The sequence below is a fragment of the Pygocentrus nattereri genome, chromosome 17 (genome assembly GCF_015220715.1).
Source record: "Pygocentrus nattereri isolate fPygNat1 chromosome 17, fPygNat1.pri, whole genome shotgun sequence".
Classification (NCBI taxonomy): Eukaryota; Metazoa; Chordata; class Actinopteri; order Characiformes; family Serrasalmidae; genus Pygocentrus; species Pygocentrus nattereri.
The window spans coordinates 24345384-24370479 of NC_051227.1; the positions used below are offsets into that span (position 1 = coordinate 24345384).

Below are 25096 nucleotides of genomic sequence, written 5' to 3' on the forward strand. Positions count from 1 at the left end.
TAGGATAGGATCGGATAGACTTTTATTATCCCACTGGGGGAAATTTACATTGTTACAGCAGAATACACAGTAAGCAGATAAAGAGCAGTAAGTAGACAAAGATGTGCATCATACAAAACACTAAATATAAGATATACTATAGAAATAAATAAACAAGGCATCTGTTAGCAGGAAAGTATAAAAAATAAAAATAGAATTAATAAACTATACAAATTTACAGTTTACACATGCAGTTGTATGGATATTGCACATTTCTGAGCAGGTAATGACTGGATATCGCACAGAAATGGTAGATATTGCACAGTAATAATTACAGATATTTCACAGAACATGTGTATGTATTGCACTTGTACCATTTTGTCAGCAGCAGATATTGCACATTAATCAAAGGTAGGATAAGATACAGGTCTATGTGATGTGTTCGTGATAGAGTGCACTATGATAGAGTGAGGTGTGAATCCATAGTGTGTTTATGACAGAGAGTGTCTGAGTCTCTGCTTGGGGAGGTTCTGATTGTAGAGCCGAACGGCCGTGGGGAGAAAGGAGCTGTGGTATCTCTCTTTATGGCATCGCAGGTGGAGGAGCCTGTCACTGAAGCAACTTCCCAGTGCTGCAACTGCCTCCTGTAGTGGATGAGAGGGGTTGTCTATTATGGATGCAAGCTTGGCCAACATCCTCCTCTCCACCACCTCCCCCACTGGGTCCAGCGCACAGCCCAGGACAGAACTACCCTTCCTGATAAGCCTGTCCAGTTTCTTCCTGTCTGCTGCTGGAATGCCACGTCCCCAGCAGACAATGCCATAGAAGATGGCTGATGCCCCCACAGAGTCATAAAAAGAGTGGAGAAGTCCACCCTGTATTCCAAAGGACCGGCGCCTCCTCAGCAGGTGGAGTCTGCTCTTATACAGGGTGTGTGTGTTGTCAGACCAGTCCAGTTTGTTGTTTAGATGAACACCCAGGTACTTGTAGGTCTTGACAATCTCAATGTCCCTTCCCTGGATGTTCACTGAGGTGGGTGAGGAGAACTTAGTCCTCAGAAATCCATCACCAGCTCTTTGGTTTTAGCCGTGTTGCAGGCAGTTCTGTTATGCATACAGTTTACTGTAAAACACTGGTATAGCATGGGTTTGCAGGCAGTGACAGTGAATCAGAGATCTATAACCGTCTCTGTCTGTTTAAGTTAAGTGATACTTTTTAATCCCACAAACAGGGAAATTCCACCTCTGCATTTAACCCATCTGTGAAGTGAAACACCACATACACACTATTGAATACACACACACTAGGTGTTAGTGAGCACTCTCTTATAACTGAGCACAGTGAGTCACAGGGCCAGTTCCCTAACCTCCACCCACGACAGCCCCAATTACAGAGCTTTTTTTAAAAATGCTGACACCAGTGATGGCCCCCCTTCTTTGTAAATATTTCTGAATATGTTGTCAATATTTTGAAGCCATAATCTGTCTTTTACAAAATTGCTAATGACCTACTGAAACACTGCTTGTCTAGTTGGCAAGAGGATTTATTTTCACTTCAGCTGTGTAAGTACACAGTGAAAAGAAAAATTTTCCTTTGGGACCATGGTGCAACTTAAAACCATGAGAGCAAAACAACACTGTTATGATCAGTCTAAGAGTTTTGCATTAGTCATAACATAAAGAGCAATTCAGTGTTTAAACAGATCAAGTTGTGTTATTTTCTTATCTTTTCTGCTTTTTTCTTTTGTAAACCAACACAGGACATATGTCAGAGTGTGTATGCTCCAAGACAGCAAACATGACCAGTGTGGCTGGGAGATTAAAGAGAAACAAAAATACAGACAGGCTTACATAACTCCCTGACATGGGCAAAAATAGGAGAAAAAACATTACTAAACCCTGGTCAGCAGTTATAAGAGACATTGTTCTTAAGTTTACTGGTAAACAGTAAAGTTAAACTAGGCAGAAGGCATAATTAGGATTGAGCTAATTCAATTATAAAAGAGACAATACACAACTCTTAAAACAATCATCTACCTGTGCTTCTATGTTGAACTAAGACATTTTCCATGGAGGCAAGCCTCAAGGAAGTCAGAAAAAGCCACAGAAATACTGCATGCACCTGGAGCCAGCCAATCAGATGCACTTGTTTTTTGTGGGACTCCAGCCAATCATACTAATAAGTAGGTGGGTTTCTAATAGGAGAGAGAGAGAGAGAGAGAGAGAGAGAGAAAGAGAGAGAGAGAGAGAGAGAGACAAAGAGAAGCAAGACTAAACATATGTTCTAGGGATGTAACAATGCAATATAAAGGCAACAGACCTATAATACAGTACAAAAAACTATAATCAATAAAAAAAACATGACGACTGGAAGCAGGACAGACAGTGTAGTACTAATCAATACATGGTACTGAGAGTATGTAGAATGAGATTGTGCAAGGAATAATGTAACAAATTATGACACATATGTATTAGCAGACACCTAGTATACACTGTATTTCCAAAAATATTCACTCGCCCATCTAAATCATTGAATTCAGGTGTTCAAATCACTTCCATGGCCACAAGTGTATATAACCAAGCACCTAAACATGCAGACTGCTTCAACAAACATTTGTGAAAGAATGGGTCGCTCTCAGGAGCTCAGTGAATTTCAGCATGGTATTGTGATAGGACGCCACCTGTGCAACAATAACTGCAGTGAAATTTTCTCCTACTAAATATTCTACAGCCAATTGTCAGTGGTATTATAACAAAGTGGAAGCAATTGGGAATGATAGCAACTCAGCCACGAAGTGGTAGGCCACATAAATTGACAGAGTGGGGTCAGTGGATGCTGAGACGTATAGTGTGCAGAGGTCACCAACTTTCTACAGATTCAATCACTACAGACCTCCAAACTTCATGTGGCCTTCAGAGGGCTTCATGGAATAGGCGTCCATGGCTGAGCAACTGCATCCAAGCCTTACATCATCAAGTGTTCTCTGGAGTGACGAATCACACTTCTTCACCTGGCAATCCAACGGATGAGTCTAGCTTTGCCGGTTGCCAACAGAACGGTACTTGTCTGACTGCATAGTGCCAAGTGTAAAGTTTGGTGGAGGGGGGGATTATGGTGTGGGTTTTTTTCAGGAGTTGGACACGGCCCCATAGCTCCAGTGAAATTAATAATAATAATAATAATACTTTTATTTTATAAAGCGCCTTTCAAGAGACCCAAGGACACTGTACAATACAAAAAAAGTAAAACAGATAATTCATTAAGATTTATAACAATATATAAAATAAACTAAGAAAAAAAAAAATATATATATATATATATATATAAAATAACAACAATAAAAATAAAACAATAATAAAAAACTTAACTAAAATAAATAGAAGTTCGAGAGAAATTCTCACTCAAATGCTAGCTGGAAGAGATAGGTTTTAAGACCGGCTTTAAAACATGATAGAGATGATGATGTACGGAGCTGTAGTGGAAGCCCATTCCAGAGTTTTGGGCCAGCAACACCAAACGCTCTATCACCTAGAGTACGGAATTTTGTAGAAGGCACAATTAGGAGATGAGAGTAAGAGGAGCGTAAAGTGCGAGTTGGAACATACATCTGAAGTAGATTACCCAAATAAGTGGGGGCAAGATCATGGAGAGATTTAAAAACAGTTACCAGTATTTTATACTGTACTCTAAACTGGACTGGAAGCCAGTGGAGATCCCTCAATACTGGTGTAATATGTTCCCAAGATCTTTTATGGGTCAACACCCTAGCAGCAGAGTTTTGCACATACTGCAGTCTGTTTAAGAGCCGGGTAGGGAGACCATGCAACACTGCATTACAATAGTCTAATCTAGAGGTCACGAATGCATGAGTAATGATCTCAGCAGCAGCAGAGGACAGAAATGGGCGAATTCTGGAAATGTTCTTTAAATGAAAAAAGGCTGTTTTGCAGACATTTTTTATGTGGGGTTCGAACGACAGTGTTGTGTCAAAAATTACACCCAGATTTCGAACCTGTGCAGAGGAGGAGACAACAAACCCTGGTATAGAGAAAGCAAGGTTACTGAGCTTTCTGGCAGTAGCAGGAGAAGAAATCAGTATGGCCTCAGTTTTAGTACCATTAAGGCTTAGAAAGTTTTCAACCAGCCAGGCACGTACATCAAGTAAGCAGTCACTTAGCACAGTAGGCGGACAGGTATGAGATGGTTTAGTGTAGACATAGATCTGCACATCATCTGCAAAACAGTGAAACTGGAGCCCATGCCTTCTAATGATGTTGCCAAGTGGAAGCATATATAAAATGAAAAGTAGAGGGCCAAGTACAGATCCCTGGGGGACACCACGGGACAGCGCACACAAATCAGACTTGTAGCCACCAATGGAAACAAACTGCTGCCTATCAGATAGATAGGACTTAAACCAGGAAAGAGCGGTACCACTTATACCTATAAGTGTCTCAAGCCTGGTAAGTAGCAGGTTATGGCAAACAGTATCAAACGCAGCAGTCAGGTCTAAAAGAATCAATACATTTAGCATCCCCTGGTCAGCAGCTAATAACAAATCATTCACAACTCTGAGTAGAGTCGTTTCTGTGCTATGGTTCCTCCTGAAACCAGACTGGAACACTTCGTACAAATCATTCGATTCCAGATGTTCGTGTAGCTGAGAAGCAACCGTTCGCTCTAATACTTTGGCCAGGAGTGGAAGATTAGAAATGGGCCTAAAGTTAGCAAAATTCTCAGGGTCAAGGCCAGGTTTTTTTAGCACAGGAGTAACAGCAGCTAATTTCAAACAGGGAGGGACCAAACCTGCAGTGAGTGATGCATTTATGACCTTGGTGATAAGGGGACAAATAGCAGGGAGACAAGATTTCACCCACTGTGTTGGAATGGGGTCTAACTGACATGTAGTGGCTCTAGATTTCATAATAAGCTCACCAACAAAACTCTCATTAACAGTAGAAAAATCAGAAAGGCAACTACCAGAGAATTGAACAGAAAGAGATTGATGATTCAATATAGGCCGCGTAAAAGCAAACTGAGAGTAAATAGAGTCGATTTTCAGATTAAAAAAATTAATAAACTTTGAACAGAGATCAGCCGAAGGTGTTAAAGGAAAACAATTCAGAGGGCAGATCAGCTTATTAACTGTTTGAAAAAGACCTCGCAGATTATCAGTGGAGCACTGAATGACATTTGAAAAATAAAGTGTTTTTGCTTTTTGCAGCTCCTCTTTATAGTAACCAACATGATCCTTATAAGCGAGGGCATGCACCATCATGCCAGTTCTCCTCCAGCGACGCTCAAGCAGACGACCAGCAGACTTTAGCTTGCGCAACTCTGGTGTAAACCAGGGGGCAGACTGGGTGAAAGATACTTTGCGAGTCTTTAATGGTGCCAATTCATTAAAGATAGCAGAGAGGGTAATGTCATAGTGAGTCACAAGCTGGTTTGCATTGTCACTATTAAAGTCAGAGTGATCAATCTGACTGAGCATGTCCATAAGGACAGAAGGAGAGATGTTTTTTGTAGTTCTGAATGAGAACTGTCGTGAATTGCGCTGCCCACGCTGAAAACATGGTAGAACAACATTAAAAAACACAGCCTTATGATCAGATATAAACAGCTCAACTCCATGCAGGTTAGTAGGAGTTATGCCAGTAGAGCAGACAATGTCCAGTACATGACCTTTGTTATGGGTAGGAAAATTCACATTCTGAACAATGTCAAAACAATTAAGAAGATCTAAAAAACTTTTGGCAAATGAGCAGCTTTCGGAGTCAACATGAATATTAAAATCACCAAGCAGCAGCAAATTTGAGTACACAGGTATAAGAGAAGAGAGCATGTCAGAGAGTTCAGAAATAAAAACAGGCGACATTTTCGGTGGTCGGTAAATGAGCAGAATTAAAACAGATCTAGAGGCAGTAATGAGCAATGAAAGACATTCAAATGAGGTCAGAGGGGGAAGTGGGATCGTTCTAACTTTAAGATTAGATCGGTAGACCACCGCAAGTCCCCCACCCCGACCTGTTAAACGTGGTTGACATACATATAAGAAGCCCGCTGGTAAAGTTTGATTCAGCGCAAAATAATCATTGGGTTGCTGCCAAGTTTCTGTTAAGCACAGCAGGTCAATATTGCGCTCCACAATAGCATCAGCAATGAGTGGTGCTTTATTATTAAGGGAGCGCACATTCAGTAAAGCACAGTTAACATTAAAATCAGTGTTCAAAGCAGGCGGATTTACGGTTTTAACGTAGTGCAGTATCCGACCACTAGCTCGAGTAGATATTCCCATAGCAATCGTACGACGACATGAGGTCCAGAGTGTAGAAATAGTATTCGCGTGCTGCTTATACATAAAAGTCCGGCCTGAACCACGGTGAGAGTATTTAGGTCTCCGCAAAATGCCGAGGTTGCGAAGATGATAAAGCGAGTCCGGGGGTTTACACCGAGTGTTTTGTAGAACACATAGTTCAATAAAAGAGTACCTTAATGTCCTTACTGCCATGCTGGAAGCCTCCATAAGAGCCAAAACAGAGACGCCGAGCCAGCAATGATTCCCGAAATCCAGTGGGCAATCCCAACAGCGCGAGCAGAGTCAGGACAGGGGCGGGTAATCCAAATGTTGACACCGGTGCCGGCCCACGCCACAGGTGAAGAGATCAAACGGTCTGTAAGAGCCAAAACAGCGACGCCGGGCCAGCAATGATTCCCGAAATCCAGTGGGCAATCCCCACAGCGCAAGCAAAGTCAGGACAGGGGCGGGTAATCAAGTACCGGTGCCGGCCCACGCCACAGGTGAAAAGATCAGACGATCTGTAAGAGCCAAAACAGAGACGCCGGGCCAGCAATGCTTCCCGAAGTCCAGTGGGCAATCCCAGCAGCACGAGCAGAGTCAGGACAGGGGCGAGTAATCCAAATGTTGACACCGGTGCCGGCCCACGCCACAGGTGAAAAGATCAGACGAAACAAACCCAAGGGAACAAATGTCGCCCACAGAGTACGAGATCCTAATCCAGGGTGAGCAATACGAGTAGAATTTTAACTTAAAAATAACCTAAAAAGCTAAAACAAAAACTAAACCTAATTCAACATAAATTTAACAGGGGAGAAGCGGCAGCCAAACGCGCCAGCGTGTCTCTCGCAACCCGGAAATAGTTTTTTAACTCTTAATGCTTCAGTAGACCAAGAGATTTTGGACAATTTCATGCTCCCAATTTTGTGGTAACACTTTGGGGATGGCCCCTTCCTGTTCCAACATTATTGCGCACCAGTGCACAAAGTAAGGTCCATAAAGACCTGGATAAGTGAGTTTGGTGTGGAAGAACTTGACTGGCCTGCATAGAGTCCTGACCTCAACCCAATAGAACACCTTTGATGAATTAGAGTGGAGACTGTCAGGCCTTCTCATCCAACATCAATGTCTGACCTCATAAATGCGCTTCTTGAAGAATGGTCAAAAATTCCCATAAACACACTCTTAAACCTTGTCGAAAGCCTTCCCAGAAGAGTTGAAGCTGTTATAGCTGCAAAGGGTGGGCCAACACCATACTAAACCCTATGGATTAAGAATGGGATGTCACTCAATTCATATGTGTGTGAAGGCAGACAAGTGAATACTTTTGACAATAGTGTATATAACCATAGTGTATATAACCCATTTAATGAGGTAGCAGCCATAACAACAGCCATAATGGAATACAGTATTGGTTAATACAGTATTCTAGCAGCAAATATTGTTGTAGAAAATTAGCAAACAATGCAAGAAAGAAATGTATTGAGTGCAATATCCATGTGGAGTGCAATAAATATTTTAAAGACAGTAACTGACATTTGGAATTGTAGAAAGCAGGAAGTGCAATGGGGAGCTAAATGGTGCCATTTGATTGTCTGTGAGTGTACGAAGGTGTCTATCAGTGTAGGCTCTAGGAGTTAAGGAGTCTGATAGCTTGTGGAAGAAAATTGTTACACAGTATGGCTGTAGGGGTCCAAATGGTATGGCTATGGTACCTTCTTCCAGATGGCAGGAGAGAATAATTGAGTGAGGGGAGTGTGGGGTCATCTTCAATGCTCATGGCTTTTCGCATGCAATGTGTGGTGTACATTTCCGTGATTGAGGGGAGAGAGACCCCAATCATCACATTTTTCTGCACTTCAAACTATGTAATTCAGTGCATCTGGGAGGGAGACATCACTGTCTCAGGAGGGTGGTGGCCCTTAGTTGGTCATGGCCTGCATGCCCTGCCAGATGCACCACATGTCACATTTATTCTGGTAATGTTCATGGATTCTCTGAGCAAGTGCACACTTCACCTCTCCAATAACTCACACCAGTTCGGCCCTCATTGTTCTTAGCTCCACTTTGTCACCCACTGTGAAGCTTCTGATTTGTGTGGAGACAGTAAAATCATCAAGCAACAAAGAAGAGGCAAGGTTCCAAGAGGCGAGCATCCAGAGACAGAATGGAGAAAAGAAGAGATGGAGGAGGCAAGGTAGAGGAGGCGAGAGACAAAGAAGTGTCTCTGAGAGATGAGGCAAATGGTAGAGGAGTTGAAGTGGCACAAGAGGGAGAGAAGTTGCCACTTGGTACATTGGGGGCAATCAACAAAATTGGATAGGGCAAGGGTGATGTAGTCAAGCTTGACCTGAGAAAGAGAACTCTGACACGAGACAGAATTCAAGTCTATACCAAAGAACTCAAGTAAAATGAAGGGCCCTCCATCTTCTCTGGGGAGAGAGAGCCAAGGCAGTGGATTGTGGCAGACAGAGAAGATGCCTGACCTAGGGGATATCTGGGCCAGCAGCACTGCGGACCTGTGGATTAGTGGAGAAATGAGACAAACATTTGTGTTCAGTTGGAGTGTGTTGGTGGAGGCCAGCCAAGCGGGCACTAGCAGTATATTGGGGTCTGAGGAACCAGCAATGGAGCAGAAACAAGAAGAAGCAAGCAGAGGATCAGCAGAGGAACTCTGAGACCAGCTTGGCCAACTCCTCTGACCTAGAAGATGTTGGGCTGACTTCCGCTGGCTCAGACATGGCAGCACTATCATCCTCAACCACCGGCTGGGCCACCTTGATTTCCTTAGATGTTGACTGGGCTACATGATGTTCTTGACTGCTGGCTGGGTCACCTCAAATCCCTCAGCCACAGGTTGGGCCTCCTCAACATGCTAGGTCTTTGGCACAGAGTCTAAACTGGTGGCATCTTAACTCACAAAATGGAGCCTTGGACCAGTGGCACCGTGGTTGTGTGAAGCAGTTGCAGTATTTACTTTCCAGAGAATATTTTGTACTCTCATCTACGGTAATGGACCGTTGTGTCACCATCACCCTGCTCAGCAAGACAGAGACTGGAGCCAAAGTAGTATACAGAACAGACAAATCCATAAAAAAACAGTAAAACACACAACAGGACTGTAGCCCAAAAATACACAGAAAATTACAAGACTTCGCAAAAACACTGAGGTATAAATACTGGTGATATGAATTATTGCCTCATGAGAGTATTTTGCATCCAGTAGATAAATCATAATTTAATTCAAAACAATCCAGTGGTGTTTTCATTTAATACATTTTTCTATACGGTAATAATGAATGACTAAAAATGTGCTTAGCATTAGTACATTAATGTTTCCATTTTCCAAATTAATGTTCTAGCCACATGTCACAAGTTAACAAACTAACAGCTCCATCTCCAACATTCTTTGACCAATATATCCACTATTCCTCCTCAACACATGTCCAAACCATCTCAACCTGGCCTCTCTGGCTTTATCTCCAAACTGCTCTACCTTCACTGTCCCTCTGATCTGCTCATTTCTAATCTTGTCCATCCTTGTCACTCCCAATGAAAATCTCAGCATCTCCACCACCTCCAGCTCAGCCTCCTGTCTTTTAGACAGAGCCACAGTCTCCAAACCATACATCATAGCAGGACACACTACTGTCTTGTAAACCTTCCCTTTCACTCTTGCTGCTATCCTTCTGTCACACATCAGCCCTGACACCCATCTCCACCCACTCCATCCTGCCTGCACCCGCTTCCTCACCTCTTTTTTTGTGTTTTCACTATATGTTACTTATTTTATTATTGTGTAATGTTAACCCAGAACATAGATATACACAGACAGCTGTTTTACTATGTGTAGAGACCTTCAGATCACTTATTCAAATTCTCTTAATTATTTCTACATGTACCTTTTAGCTCACCTCTCCTGCAGTGCTTTAGCAATGATGCAATGACACGTGGTAACCCAGGAGAGTGAACTTAAATATATAAACCACTTTCAATAGCCTTTTTTCTCCAGATCATTTTTGACATTTGGCAGATAAAAAAAAGACCACTGGATTAAACAAAGGAAATTTGTTACAGCAATTCTCTGTTTCATAATGATAATGTTATATTATCATAATGTTTCTTTGAATGCAATTTCTTTGTTCTAGATTCCTTGTCTTTTTGTTTTGTGTGTTTGTTATTTTAAACCTTACATTTTTACAGAACATAGCATATTATGGCTCAAAATTTTTCTAGAAAAACTATCACAGAATTTGTTATTACAGGTTTTGACACGTTTGAAAAGCCAATGGCTGTTGGTATTGCTATATTTGTAGTATACATGCTTGTCATGCTTGCTAATTTTGCAAATATATGCTTCATTATGTTGGATCAACGTCTTCATCAGCCAATGTACCTTTTCATCTGCAATTTGGCAATTGTAGACATGCTGTATTGTACAAGTTCATGTCCAACTATGATCAGTGTTCTTGTAGTTGGATATAAAACCATATCTTATGCACCTTGTGTTCTTCAGATGTTTGTTTTTGGGTTAGGTTTTGTGATGGAGCTGTTTACTATTTCTGTCATGGCGTTTGACCGTTTAATTGCCATAGTCAACCCATTGCGGTACCGTTCCATTCTGACAAATTACCGCTCTGTTCTTCTCACTTTCTTGCTTTGGATTCTGGGTTCTGCCACTATGGCTGTATTGCCTGCTACTATTCTTCCTCTGCCATTTTGTTACTCAACCCTCAAGTTTATGTTTTGTGACTATGGATCTGTTGTCAGAGCAACCTGTGTTGATCCAAATCTATATTTTGATTTGATGTCAGTCTTAACATCTGTTGTACTATTTGGAACGTTCGGATTCATCTGTGGATCTTATATTAGGATAGTTAGTGTTGTTGTCAAAATGGCCTCAAATGGTGGCAAGCAAAAAGTATTTCATACTTGCTTCAGTCACTTGATAGTTGTAATCTGCTATTATGGTCCTTCATTTATTATAACAGTTCTCACAAGAGTAGGTGTAGCTTTAACTCTGGAGGAACGGCATGGGCTGAGACTTGGGACAATTCTTGGCCCGTCTTTAGTAAATCCTTTCATATACTGTTTTAGAACAAAGGAGATCAGAAGTAAAATATTGAAAATGGTTTCAAAAGTTGAACCAGCTGAATAAAAACAAAATCTCATGCATATGGATGTTGTTCAAGTGGTTGTTCTTTTTTTCTTGTTAAACATACATGTATGAGTAATATAAAACAAGCAGTTAAATGCAGAAAACTACTGATCTTCAAGTTGGTTGGGAGTGCTATATAAGACATTAACTTTTTATGTATGTATGTATTATTCTTTATTTTATTTATTTATTTGTTTATTTATTTATTACAATCTGTATACTTGGATATTTTTAGAAAGGTTGTTAAATAAATAGCAAACTGCTAAAGTAAGGAAGCACACACTATCATGTAATACGTTCTGTAATGTTAGTTCTGCAATAATTTATACAATTTGTCAAGGACATTAATACTGATACTGACAACATCCATCAATTACATGTATAAAACATCAGGCTAAGTTGACAAAAAAACTTTATTAAATTTAATGATTATTAATAATTACATTTTAAAACTAAGGTACTAGTGTTATCTTCTATGCAGAGCATGTTACATTTGATTGACAACTTTGCCTATTTATGTGCCTTTTAAGTCACATAACTTAATCAGAGACACTTAAATACTTGTCAGATGTTACTTTAAATGTTATATATCAAATAGGAATTTGATATGAACACCACTGGAATAGGTTCAATCAATAGGAATAGATTTCCAATTTGCTCAGTTTGATCAATTTGTTCACACACTAGTCTCTCTAGAGTAGATGTAGTTTTAACATTGCATGGATGACATGCGTTGAGGTTTGAGAATTCTTTTTAGGACAGTTTTTTTTGTGTGTATGTGTGTGTGTGTGTGTGTGTGTGTGCGTGCCGTGTATCTTGTTGGCCTAAACATGTTACTGATTGGCAAATCATCAAAACACCACTGTTTATCATGCAGCCTCCACTGTGACCAGCCACATTTAGAAGTAGCATTCCCCCTGGTGTCCCCATCTTGTGACTTTCTAGAATCCCCAGGTCCAGACCAAAACACAACACCAGCAGAGATTGAGAATAACAGCTTCTAAACAGCTAAATATTGAATTAACAGTGCAAACTATAGTGGATCAGCATGTAAACACTTCCTGAACTCAAACAGGAATCACTCTCAGTTTGTGTAAACCTGCTGGTTTTATAGCGATAATGATCATTTTTAGAAGCTATTATTTTAATTTAAGTAGTAATGGTGTCTTCCATACTCATTCATACTAATTATTAAATTAACAGGGCACGCTCTAGTAGGTCATCATGTAAACACTCTCTGTACAGTTAGTATGTTGTACAAAGGTGATGCAATAGTTATCTGTCAAAGAAGAATCCTCAGTCTCAGTTTTCCTAAAACTGTTGACTTTTACAGTGAGAATAATAAGTTTAAATAACTATTATTTTCAATTAAGGTAATAATGGTACCTTCCGTACCCCATTCATACTTAACTTTCATCTTCCACACTGTTTGCTTTGATTGTTAACTAATGTGCATCTTTCTGAACATTTTCAGCCACTTATCCAGACATTAGAAATGGAATTGTTTATTATAAGGCTGCCAGTGTCCAATTTTATAATTTTGCATGAACATAGATGAGACAAACCATATGATACCTAGAATCAATGGGTTAGTATAGAACTGTGGGGGGTTTTGTAGCCATGATGAAAACATAGCACAAAACTGCTGGAAAACATGTAGCTTCCAGTGTGTCTCCATCACTTTGTGAAAACATGCAGGGATAAATACACAGTGGGCAAACAAAGCACAGGTGTCAAATCACCTTACTGATACAAAACCACTAACACAAATCAAACATCCCTCCTACTGCATCCTACACTAAACCACACTTCTTATACATTGTCAAAACATGAAAATATTAGAACATTACCCATGCAGATCATTTCAGTCAGAGGTGGATTCATCTAATGAATACTTCTTGTCAAAAGGAAACCTAGCATAACTAATCTGAAACATTATAAAATACATACAATTTTTTATAAAATACATAAAAATATAAAAACATAAAAAAATTCTCTGATCTTCAATATCAATTTTATTTATAGGGATTATATTATATTATTATATTATATTATGAAATAATATTTTAAGATATTTATTATATGTCTTCACTTATTTATAGTGGCATTAGATAGTAGTAATGGTACTATTTCAAATTTCCTTATACTGTATTACTGATGCTGTATACTAATAATATATAACTCATCCTCCCACAACCTTAGAGCATGAATAACCAAGAATAACTGATTCTCTTTAATTAAATAACAAATTCTCCATTTATAGATTACAATTATATTTGTACCATATGATTCGATGAAGTTGTGTGAACTGATATCCTCGTCGCACGGCCTCCATGGAACTGCTACCTGAGTCCACTAGCCATAAAAGATAGTGGCTAGATTCAACAGCAACCACATCATCAAGGTTTCTGATGACACCACACTAACTGGTCTCGTGGGACGGTGCCACAACAACAACAGCCTCACGCTTATTATTGGCAACACATATGTGATTGCTGTGCACTGCAGGAGACATGAAAGTATACAACCATCATTACACAATAGAATTCCAGTAAAAAGTTGTAAAATAATTTGAAATAGCTTCCCAAATCACTTATGAAAATCTACAGTAGTACCACAAAGAGTAAAAACTGGAAAATAATATAGGGCTGTGAGCAGGCACATGCACAGATTGACCCCAGAGAGGGGCCTCTTGTTCAGATTGTACAAAAGTTGTACTTTCTATGGCCTGTACCACTGTTTATGATACATTTTGCCATGGTGTGTCTCACCTTGGGAATAGAGATTATAGGTCATCCTCAAGAGTCTTCTACACAGTTTAATGGTATAATTATTGTTAATTTGCTGAACGTAACATACTGCGTGAAAAAAAAAATTATATAATTATAATGTGACCTGTGCAAAAGTTACGGCACATTATATATATATACACTATATACTGCCAAAAGTATTTGCTCATCTGCCTTCACACACATATGAACTTGAGTGAGATCCCATTCATAAACCAAAGGGTTTTATATGATGTCCCTTTGCAGCTATAACAGCTTCAACTCTTCTGGGAAGTTTTTCCACAAGGTTTAGGAGTGCGTTTATGGGAATTTTTGACCATTCTTCCAGAGGCACACAGGCGCTGATGTTGGATGAGAAGGCCTGGCTCCGCTCTAATTCATCCCAAAGGTGTTCTGTTGGGTGGAGGTCAGGACCCTGTGCAGGCCAGTCAAGTTCTTCCACACACTTTATGGACCTTGCTTTGTGCATTGGTGCGCAGTCATATTGGAACAGGAAGGGGTCATCCCCAAACTGTTCCCACGAAGTTGGGAGCATAAAATTGTCCAAAATCTCTTGGTCTGCTTAAGAGTTAAGAGTTCCTTTCACTGGAACTAAGGGGCCCAGCCCAACTCCTGAAAAACAACCCCACACCATAATCCCCCCTCCACCAAACACTTGGCACTATGCAGTCAGACAAGTACTGTTCTCCTGGCAACCGCCAAACCCAGACTCGTCCATTGGATTGCCAGGCGGAGAAGCGCAATAGGTCACTCCAGAGAACACGTCTCCACTGCTCTACAGTCCAGTAGCGGTGCTTTACACCACTGCATTGTGCTTGGTGATGTAAGGCTTGGATGCAGCTGCTCGGCCATGGAAACCCATTCCATGAAGTTCTCTATGCTGTTCTTGAGCTAATCTAAAGGCCACATGAAGTTCGGAGGTCTGTAGTGATTGATTCTGCAGAAAGTTGGTGACCTCTGCGCACTATGCGCCTCAGCATCAGCTGACCCCGCTCTGTCATTTTACGTGGCCTACCACTTCGTGGCTAAGTTGCTGTCTTTCCCAATCGCATCCACTTTGTTATAATACCACTGATAGTTGACCGTGGAATATTGAGTAGTGAGGAAATTTCACGACTGGAATTGTTGCACAGGTGGTATCCTATCACGGTACCTTGCTGGAATTCACTGAGCTCCTGAGAGCGACCCATTCTTTCACAAATGTGTTTAGATGCAGTCTGTATGCCTAGGTGCTTGGTTTTATACACCTGTTGCAATAGAAGTGATTGGAACCCTGGAATTCAATGATTAGGATGGGTGATATATATGTAATTTTCTTTGCCAATATGTTACCCTCAGTAAATAAATAAAAATTTCATCCTTACATTTAGCAGAAATGTCCTGATAGAGACTGTGTTAACTCATTTTCACTCAGAAAATTAACAAAACATGTATTTGGCTGGGAATGTTCAATTTTTTGCATATCACAGTGTATGGCATACAAAAATCTTTAATTCCAAATGTTCATGATGGAATAATCTGTTAACAAATTTTTACATTTCTGTAGTACTTCATTGCATGCTTTCAAAATGACCTTTTTTAAGCTAAAATGTTAAGTGTCATTTTACAAAATACATTATAAATATTGATATGCCACAGTGGAAAAATAATAAAAAACACACACACACAAAAGAAGACAAAGTTGGGACATACAAAAGGCTACCCACCAGCTCACTGTATGGGGAGATCCCACATGAGAAAATGTAGTATGATGTCTCTATATAAAGCAGGGAAATCTTCCTCCTCATTCCACATCCAGTGCTTACAGTTCCTCAGTAGCACAGCTCTACACTATTTAATTGTAAGTGTTCAAGCTTTTACAATCTCTAATTGTTTACATTTGTTAGGCAAAAATAAGGTTAAGCAGTACTAGTGTAAATCAATAGTAACCTTATAATGGAATACCACACAAAGAACTACAGCATTTTGCTTACTTTCTTGTGTATTTATTTCCAGGCTGAAGACAACAGTAGAAGAACCAAAATACACAGAATCATGAGTGATTTGAACTTTAGTTTATTGCAAAATATGTCATTTGTGCATCCTGAGTACTTTTACATCAGTGGATTTTCTGGAATACCTTTCATCCAATATTACTTCATTTTTTTGTTTTTCATCTATTTCATCACTGTATTTGGGAATTCATTTGTGCTTATCATGATATTTACTGAACGAAGTCTTCATGTTCCTAAATACATAGGAATCTTTAATTTAGCTTTAGCAGACTTTGGTGAAACAAATGCACTGATTCCCAACCTAATGAAGACCTTTCTTTTTGATTCACAGTACATATCCTACAACGCTTGTTTGGCAAACATGTTTTTTGTGTTTTTCTTTAGCAGTGTACAGTCTTTAACTCTTGTTGTCCTGGCATATGATCGCTTTATTGCCATTTGCTTGCCTTTAAGATATCATGCCATTGTGAATAACTCCCTCATGTCTGCAGCTGTAATGGCAGTATGGTCCTTTAGCACTGTTGTGATTGGCACAATGGTAGGTTTGATCACTCGACTTTCCTTTTGTAAAACTAATGTGGTGACAAGCTATTTTTGTGATCATGGTCCAATTTATACAATTGCTTGTAATGACAACACCATAAATTCAGTTATGGCAAAACTTTCTACCATACTATGCATCTATGCACCCTTGATTGCAATAGTTGTATCATATTTAGGCATTTTGTTTACATTAAGTAAGATTACATCTTGGGCAGGACGGCTTAAAGCGCTTAAGACTTGTATCTCTCATCTTTTAGTAGTAGGAATATTTTTCCTCCCTGTTTTAAGTACATACATCGCTGCATTAACTTTTTCTCTCCATCCCAATGCTAGAATTATCAGTACATCACTATCAGGTGCCATTCCACCCATGCTGAATCCCATTATTTATGTCCTTAACACAAAGGAATTCAAAGACTTAATTTTGAAAATGCTCAAAAAGAGACCCAGCTTAAGAGCCCGGGTTTTATCAAACTGACGCTAAACAGTTTAACCACTGCTCTCCATTTCTAGCCCTGGTTATGGCCACAACACTGTGCAGTTTAGTAATTCTCCTGTATAAATACATAGTATTGACCCAAAGAAGGGCTATTTATCCACAGAGCTGAATGAGTTGGTCAATATTTTACACAAAGTATCTTCTTATATTGTAGCTGGAAAACTGCACTAAAGTGAGCGTTTCTGAACTACACTATAGTAGTTTTCTACAGCACCAGGTTACTGATATCATGTATGCTGGAAGTTGAAACAGACAATTATGGACTATATGTGGGTCTTTGGGGAAATGGAATGATGTAGGTGATTTTAAACTCTGTTTCAGATATTTACATATTTCTGAAGAAAATAGATATTTATATATTTCTGAAAAAATTATATTGTGCTTCTGATTACTTTTGCGCTAACCAGGACATTAAGCCAACCAGCATACAGCTTGATCAAACAAACTTTACACTTATGTGAAGTAACTGAAGTACGCCAGGTGGATAGTGTAATTTAGCTCAGGCATTTGCTAAATGTGATGAGATCGTTTTACTTTTTATTTGCTACTTTTTTCAGGCTACAACCCCAATTCCAGTGAAGCTGGGATGCTGTGTAAAACATAAATAAAAACAGAATACGATGATTTGCAAATCCTTTTCAACCTATATTCAATTGAATACACTACAAAGACAAGATTTAATGTTCAAACAGATAAACTTTATTGTTTTTTGCAAATATTCACTCATTTTGAATTTGATGCCTGCAACACATTCCAAAGAAGTTGGGACAGGGGCAACAAAAGACTGGAAAAGTTGAGGGATGCTCAAAAAACACCTATTTGGAACATTCCACAGGTGAGCAGGTTAACTGGAAATAGGTGAGTATCATGATTGGGTATAAAGGGAGCATACCTGAAAGGCTCAGTCGTTCACAAGCAAGGATGGGGCGAGGTTCACCACTTTGTAAACAACTGCGTGAGCAAATAGTCCAACAGTTTAAGAACAACGTTTTTCAACGTGCAATTGCAAGGAATTTAGGGATTTCATCATCTACAGTCCACAATATGATCAAAAGATTCAGAGAATCTGGAGAAATCTCTGCAAGTAAGGGGCAAGGCAGAAAACCAAAATTGAATGCCCGTGACCTTCGATCCCTCAGGCAACACTGCATTAAAAACCAACATCTTTCTGTAATGGATATTATCACATGGGCTCAGGAACACTTCAGAAAACTGTTGTCAGTGGACACAGTTCGTCGCTCCATCTACAAGTGCAAGTTAAAACTCCTTCATGCAAAGAGAAAGCCAGATATCAATAACACCCAGAAACGCCGCTGCCGGCTTCTGTGGGCCTGAGCTCATCTGAAATGGACTGATGCAAAGTGGAAAAGTGTCCTGTGGTCTGATGAGTCCACTTTTCAAATTGTTTTTGGAAATCAGGACGTCATGTCCTCCGGGCCAAAGAGGAAAAGGACTGTCCAGATTGTTATCAGCCAAAGTTCAAAAGCCAGCATCTCTGATGGTATGGGGGTGTGTTTGAGCGACTGAAGTTGTACATCAAGCAAGAATGGAAAAGAATTCCACCTACAAAGCTTCAACAATTAGTGTCCTCAGTTCCCAAATGCTTATTGAGTGCTGTTAAAAGGAAAGGTGATGTAACACAGTGGTAAACGTGCCCCTGTCCCAACTTCTTTGGAACGTGTTGCAGGCATCAAATTCAAAATGAGTGAATATTTGCAAAAAACAAAGTTTATCCGTTTGAACATTAAATATCTTGTCTTGGTCTTTATATATATATAAGCTGGGTATAAAAGCAAGGCTACAGTTTAATGCTTGTTTAGTCCACTATATCATATAAAGCTGTTCCAATCAGAGGAATCCTTTGTGTGCAGTGAGTTTAATGTTTTTTGCTTGCAGGATATCATTTAATTACAGAAATAGTTTACCTGCAGTTTTACCACATCATTCACTATAATATTTTGCTTGCCCCATTACATTATTCCATTCAGTGTTTTGCCTGCCACATTACATCACTCACATCAACAGTGTTTTTGCCACCTTTTGTTGTAACTATGGGGAGCAATGTTGAGGCTGATGCATGTGCAGAGACAAGCAAGATTTATTATGGGCAAATCCAAAATCAGGATCAAGATAGTCCAGGTTTAAATGGCCAATATGGAGAGCAGGAGGGACAGACATGGCAAAATGAACACAGAACTCCAAAACAGACAGAAATAAACAAAACTCTTCAAACAATTCATACATTTCAAAGAGTACATCCAACAAACAAACAAATACCAGCAAACACAAAGGGCAAACATAGGGTTTAAATACAAACTAGGTCAACAAGGAACAGGTGGGAAACAGGTGGAAACAATCAGGGGTGGAGCCATGAAACAAGAGGGCAGGAATGAAAACAAAAACAAAGCACGTGGACAGGACTGGGAAGTAAACAACACGAGCACATGGACAGGACTGGGAGGGGCCAATCGTGACATTTGTCATGCTGACTCCTCTTCTTATGACATGACAAAGCAGTTTTCACAGATCATTTAAAGTACTAAGGCCTAGGTTTTGGTATGCAGCCATTGCTTTTAATTATTGATTTGTGGAGCGTTGTTTTAAATAGTGCCTGATGCACTGTTTGAGTTTATGTAGTTAGTTTCCTACTTTTTACAAGGTAGCTTATATTGTTCTTTCTTTTGGTTATTTTTTGGTCTATGGATCCATTGCTCTGTGTTTTTTATCAGAGGTTCCAAACTGCAACCCTGAAAGATTTTGTGTTGTGCCTGCTCTAACACAGGGCTCAGACAAACTATTACGAAGTTACACAGTGGCATACACCCTAACCTAAGGCATACACATATAGAAGTTTATAAAAATGTAACAGTTCTGCATTGAACCTCTCCGTTCCTCTTGTGTCCTGCCTCCATGCAACCTACAGGTGCTACACTAGTGCTGACACCTGGAAAAGGCACTGAAACACTGTGATGAAAACAACTTTGTTTGGAGCCTCTAAGGCCCAACACCAGGCATGCAGCAGGAACAACAACAAAAGGTTAAGGTTTTGGCAGAAGCATAGGCCAAAGATAAACAGATCATCTGGACCTTTCTGCAAACTTCCAAAGCTCCAGCTGTAGGCCACCTCATGCTTATAACATCTCTATAGGATATGCCCAAGATGATGGCCAGATGAGACCAAAATCGAGGTTTTTGGCAACAAACAAGGTGAGGTGGATTTGGCATGGATGCAAAATACCACATGCCCACTGTATAGTATGGTGGTGGGTCTGTGACAGTCCATCAAGTAACAACAGAAATAAACTCAAAACCTGACTGCCTCAACCAGGAAGCATACACAGGGCCATAGTTTGGATCATCTAGCAGGAAAAATATCTAAAGCACACTTCAGAACCAAAACACCTCAAAGCTGACCACAGAATTAAGGTTTTGCCATGCCCCTGACCTAAACTGCATAGAAAACCTGTGAGATGAGCTGAAGAGGAGAGTCCACAGTGTGGACCTCTGAATCTGAAGGAGCTGGAGAGGTTATTTATGAAGGAATTGTCTCAGGTCTGCTATGTGTTCTCCAGGATTATTAAGTATTATAGGAGAAGACTCAGAGCTATTAAGGAGGCTGCATTTTTTTCAATCATTGTTCAAAGTTTAGATTTCTCAATCTTGAATAAAAGATCAAAAGGATAAGCAACAAAGAATGTCTTTTACGGCCTGTTTTGCTCATGTTTATACATCGCCACCCTGAGGCAGACCAGTGATGCATTTCTACTTATTTACTAGAATATCAAAGGCACACTGTGTGTGAAGCAACTAAACAATGACTTTCCCCAGAATTTGTATTTCAGCATGAGTATAAAAGAGTAGCCATGAGATCGGCTGATTTTCACAATCAAATCTCCCCAGGTTGTGCCAAGTACTTTAAAGAAAAAAATAATGGCTAACTATATATTTGTTTTAAAGCCTTTGCTTCATATTTCAAATTTTCTGAAACAGAGGTGCTCAAAGATCAATTCACCTTTCATGATAGTTGCCATGTTCCACACCACCCATGTGGGTTGCCAAAAATAAAGCATGACTGCATTCTGTGACCTCTCACATGAGAAAATATGATCTGATATTTCTCTATATATACACAACATCTAGACTAGAGTCCCTCAGAATTCAGTGTTACTGTTCCAGAGCCAAAAGTGGTTTAACACATTTTCTAATTCTGACCTATTAACACTAGTAGTATATATTACTGCATATTCACGTGGGTTAATTAGGAAGGTAAAACAAATCACTTTAAAAAACAGAGATATGCTAATAAAGGCTAAATTTATGCTGAACAGTTCTACAAAACCAATAATATTTACTGAAATGATCACTTTAAAATTAATGGCAATGTGTTCATTGCTTGCTTTTTGTGTGTTTTATTTCAGGTCGAAGAGAACAGCAGGATCCGTTAATATGAACTCTAGTTTACTGCAGAATGTGTCATTTGTACGCCCAGAGTACTTTTACATCAGTGGATTTTCTGGAATACCTTTTGTGAAATATTACTTCATATTTTTGTTTGTTACCTACTTCATTGCTGTTTTTGGGAACTCATTTGTACTTATCATGATAATGACTGACCGAAGTCTGCATGTTCCTAAGTACATGGCAATCTTTAATTTAGCTTTGGCAGACTTTGGTGAAACAAATGCTCTGATTCCAAACCTGATTAAGACCTTTCTTTTTGATTCACAGTACATATCCTACAACGCTTGTTTGGCAAATATGTTTTTTGTTTTCTTCTTTATCAGTGTACAGTCTTTAACTCTTGTTGTCCTGGCATATGACCGCTATATTGCTATTCGCTTACCCCTAAGATACCATGCAATTGTTAATAACTCCCTCATGTCTGCAGCTTTAATGGCAGTATGGTCATTTAGCACTCTTGTTGTTACCATGATGGTAAGTTTGATCACCCGACTTTCCTTCTGTAAAACCAATGAGGTAAAAAGCTATTTTTGTGACCATGGGCCTATTTATACAACTGCTTGTAATGACAATACAGTAAATTCAGTTATGGCAAAACTTTGGACTGTACTATTCATCTATGGACCATTGATTGCTGTAACTGTATCATATATAGGCATTTTTATTGAATTAACTAAAATTACAACATGGGAGGGACGGCTTAAAGCCCTAAAAACTTGTTTCTCTCACATGTTTTTAGTAGGAATATTTCTTTTCCCAATTTTAAGTACGTACATTGCTGCATTAACTTTTACTCTTCATCCCAATGCTAGAATAATCAATACTTCACTATCAAGTGCCATTCCTCCCATGGTAAATCCCATCATTTATGTCCTGAACACAAAAGAATTCAAAGATTTCATAGTGAGAATGCTGAAAAGGAGATCCAAAGTAATGGTCCATGTTTTAGCAAATGAAACCAATCTCTAATCAAAATATAACATCATGTGGATGTTTCTGACATATACATGATCCTGTTGAAAATGGATCCTTGCTCAGGTGAATTAGATTAGGCTTGGAGTGAGACTTCATCAACTGGCAAGCAGATCCCTTGGAGCAGAACCTTTAGGCTAATGTTCTAAAAAGTGTACTTTTGTAGTGTTTTTGCAGCATCTATGGTTTAAACTATGTAAGCTTTGGCCCACCAGAACTTGGCTAAGTTGTCTAATAAACATAGAGGAATATGAGGCATCAAAGAAATACTATAAGGCCAAAATCCAGAAGTCAAACACAAAAGAAAAAGAGCAATGCCTTAGTTTGTATTGTAGTATAGACTGTGTTTTATAATCATGTTCTATATCTTGCCACAAATATGAGCTACAAATCAAGGAAAAAACTCTTTTCAATCTGTGTGTTATTTGTATCTATGTGTGTACGTCTCAGAAATGCTTTAGCTGAAGAGTATCATTGGACTCTGGCCTATTTGGAATAGGATACTTTATCTTATTTATCTATGTTTTATTCGGTATCCTTATTATCACTTTATTTATTTTTATAACTATCCTGGACCTGCTGTATAGAATGAGAAATGTTGTAAATGGAAATGTATATTGATAAAAACAGGGCGAAATTCAGTTCTTTGTATGTTTAGTTGTATGTAGTATGTTCAGAATAGAATGTTCAGTTCATAATATTAGTTGTAGGTGGAAGTTTGTGTTTACTATCCTTCTGTCCAAGCTGCAGAAATGATTAATTAAACTGCAAGATAATTTGATTCTTTATATCACGTCATCCAAAATACAGTCACAGTTGTGTTATTCTTTTGTTTTCATTATTTTGTATTCATTAGGCAAGACAGCTCAGGACAAGTCCAATAACAGTCCATGAACAGCCGATAGAAAATAAACAAAAATAAACAAAGTAGCTCATAAAATGGTAATAAAAACAAATATTTGACAGAATTCAAATTTAATTGAAAATAAAAATGTAATAAAATAAATACATTCATTATTTTTACTTTTTTCCATTATTGCTGGAGAATAATGCTCTGAATAGTAATTCAGAATAAAATAAGTAAATAATATGAGCCTCATTGTATGATGAATATTACAAATGAGCATGTATTTATTTCTATTTTCAGGCCATATCTTATATGATTGGTTCTTTAATTTGATCCATTTAGGTCATTAAACTATTTTGATAAGTAATAACCTGTTTTATTGACACTTGACTTATAAAAGCTGGCTTGCACTGTGTAGTCATGACTTATCCATAATGCTATGTGTGCAATTCTATTCTTTATTGAAAAAGCCTGAAACACATAGCTTGAAATACCTAAATGATTTTCACCTGGCATTTGATAGGGAAAAAAATGCTTTATGAATGTAAAGCTAATGCAGCATTACTTACTTAATCTACAACAGCATGAGAGACAATGACAAAACTGTGCATGTACTATTAACAGAGATTTACTGTTACTCTGCATTTTAGTGACAAACTCACAAAGTGACCAAACCTTTACAAAGAAAGCATTTTGCTTCACAGTACGGAGTATTTTAAGCAGTGCTCTCAGGCACCAGTGTTTTAACATAATTAGTTTTGTGTAATGATACATTTAGATAGCATTTTAGCTTCTAGTTGGCCGTTTTCCATCACTCAAATATTTAACCTTACTCTTGGATGGGAAACAGAAAGAAAGGGTGGTCATTGAACCAGGAAGGTAGTTTCACCATCCATCTTATATGTTGGCTTATACTGGGTTAATTTTACTCCTTAAATTAATTATTAATATTTTCATGCTTCCTCACAGTAAGTAATTAAGTAATTCATTTTTTAAAGTGCCCATATTCTTTTTAGTGTGTTTAGGTGTACATATAACATTTGTGTTGATTTATGCAGCAAAGCAGTCATAATTATTTTTATAGACCATTTTCAATCTCCTTTCATCCCTGGGAATTAAACATGCTTTTTTAGCTACTGTGCTTTATACAGTGGTTGATTTGCTGCCTTTTATTTTGCCTCATTCAACAGGCAATCTGGGCTGAAATAATCAACAGGTGCAAACTGATATAGGCTGAATATATGTATATACATAAAATTGATGGTTTTTGTGACATCACAAAAAGTGCTTAATTAAAAATGGGCTAGTTTACATATATGGACTGCAGAGTAATCAGTATTTTTAATGGTCAGTTAGAAAAAAATATAATTATAACCTATTATAATATAACTATCTGCTCTTGCATTTTTGATCAATTATTCACTGAAAATAAAAAGCAGCAGTTCACTTCAAACATTTAATTTTAAGATTAAGTGCCCCTTATTAGTCCCACAAAAATTTCACCTCTGCATTTAACCCATCCGTGAAGTGAAATACCTACATAACTCTAGTGAGCA

General features: G+C 38.7%; 3 protein-coding genes across 3 annotated transcripts; all 3 read left to right on the plus strand.

The window, feature by feature from the left end:
* The first annotated feature begins 10493 nt into the window (after nucleotides 1–10493).
* On the plus strand, nucleotides 10494–11435 carry LOC108412323 (olfactory receptor-like protein OLF3). The gene has a single exon (XM_017684302.1). The coding sequence runs from the start codon at nucleotides 10494–10496 to the stop codon at nucleotides 11433–11435; it is 942 nt and encodes a 313-aa protein (XP_017539791.1).
* Nucleotides 11436–16258: 4823 nt separating this feature from the next.
* LOC108412334 (olfactory receptor 52E8-like) lies at nucleotides 16259–17239 on the plus strand. The gene has a single exon (XM_017684313.2). It carries the CDS (start codon nucleotides 16259–16261, stop codon nucleotides 17237–17239), a length of 981 nt encoding a protein of 326 aa, XP_017539802.1.
* A 3884-nt stretch (nucleotides 17240–21123) lies between these two features.
* On the plus strand, nucleotides 21124–22690 carry LOC108412324 (olfactory receptor 1M1-like). Its single transcript, XM_017684303.1, has 2 exons — nucleotides 21124–21170; nucleotides 21679–22690. Exons 1-2 carry the CDS (start codon nucleotides 21124–21126, stop codon nucleotides 22688–22690), a joined length of 1059 nt encoding a protein of 352 aa, XP_017539792.1.
* The last annotated feature ends 2406 nt before the right edge of the window (nucleotides 22691–25096 follow it).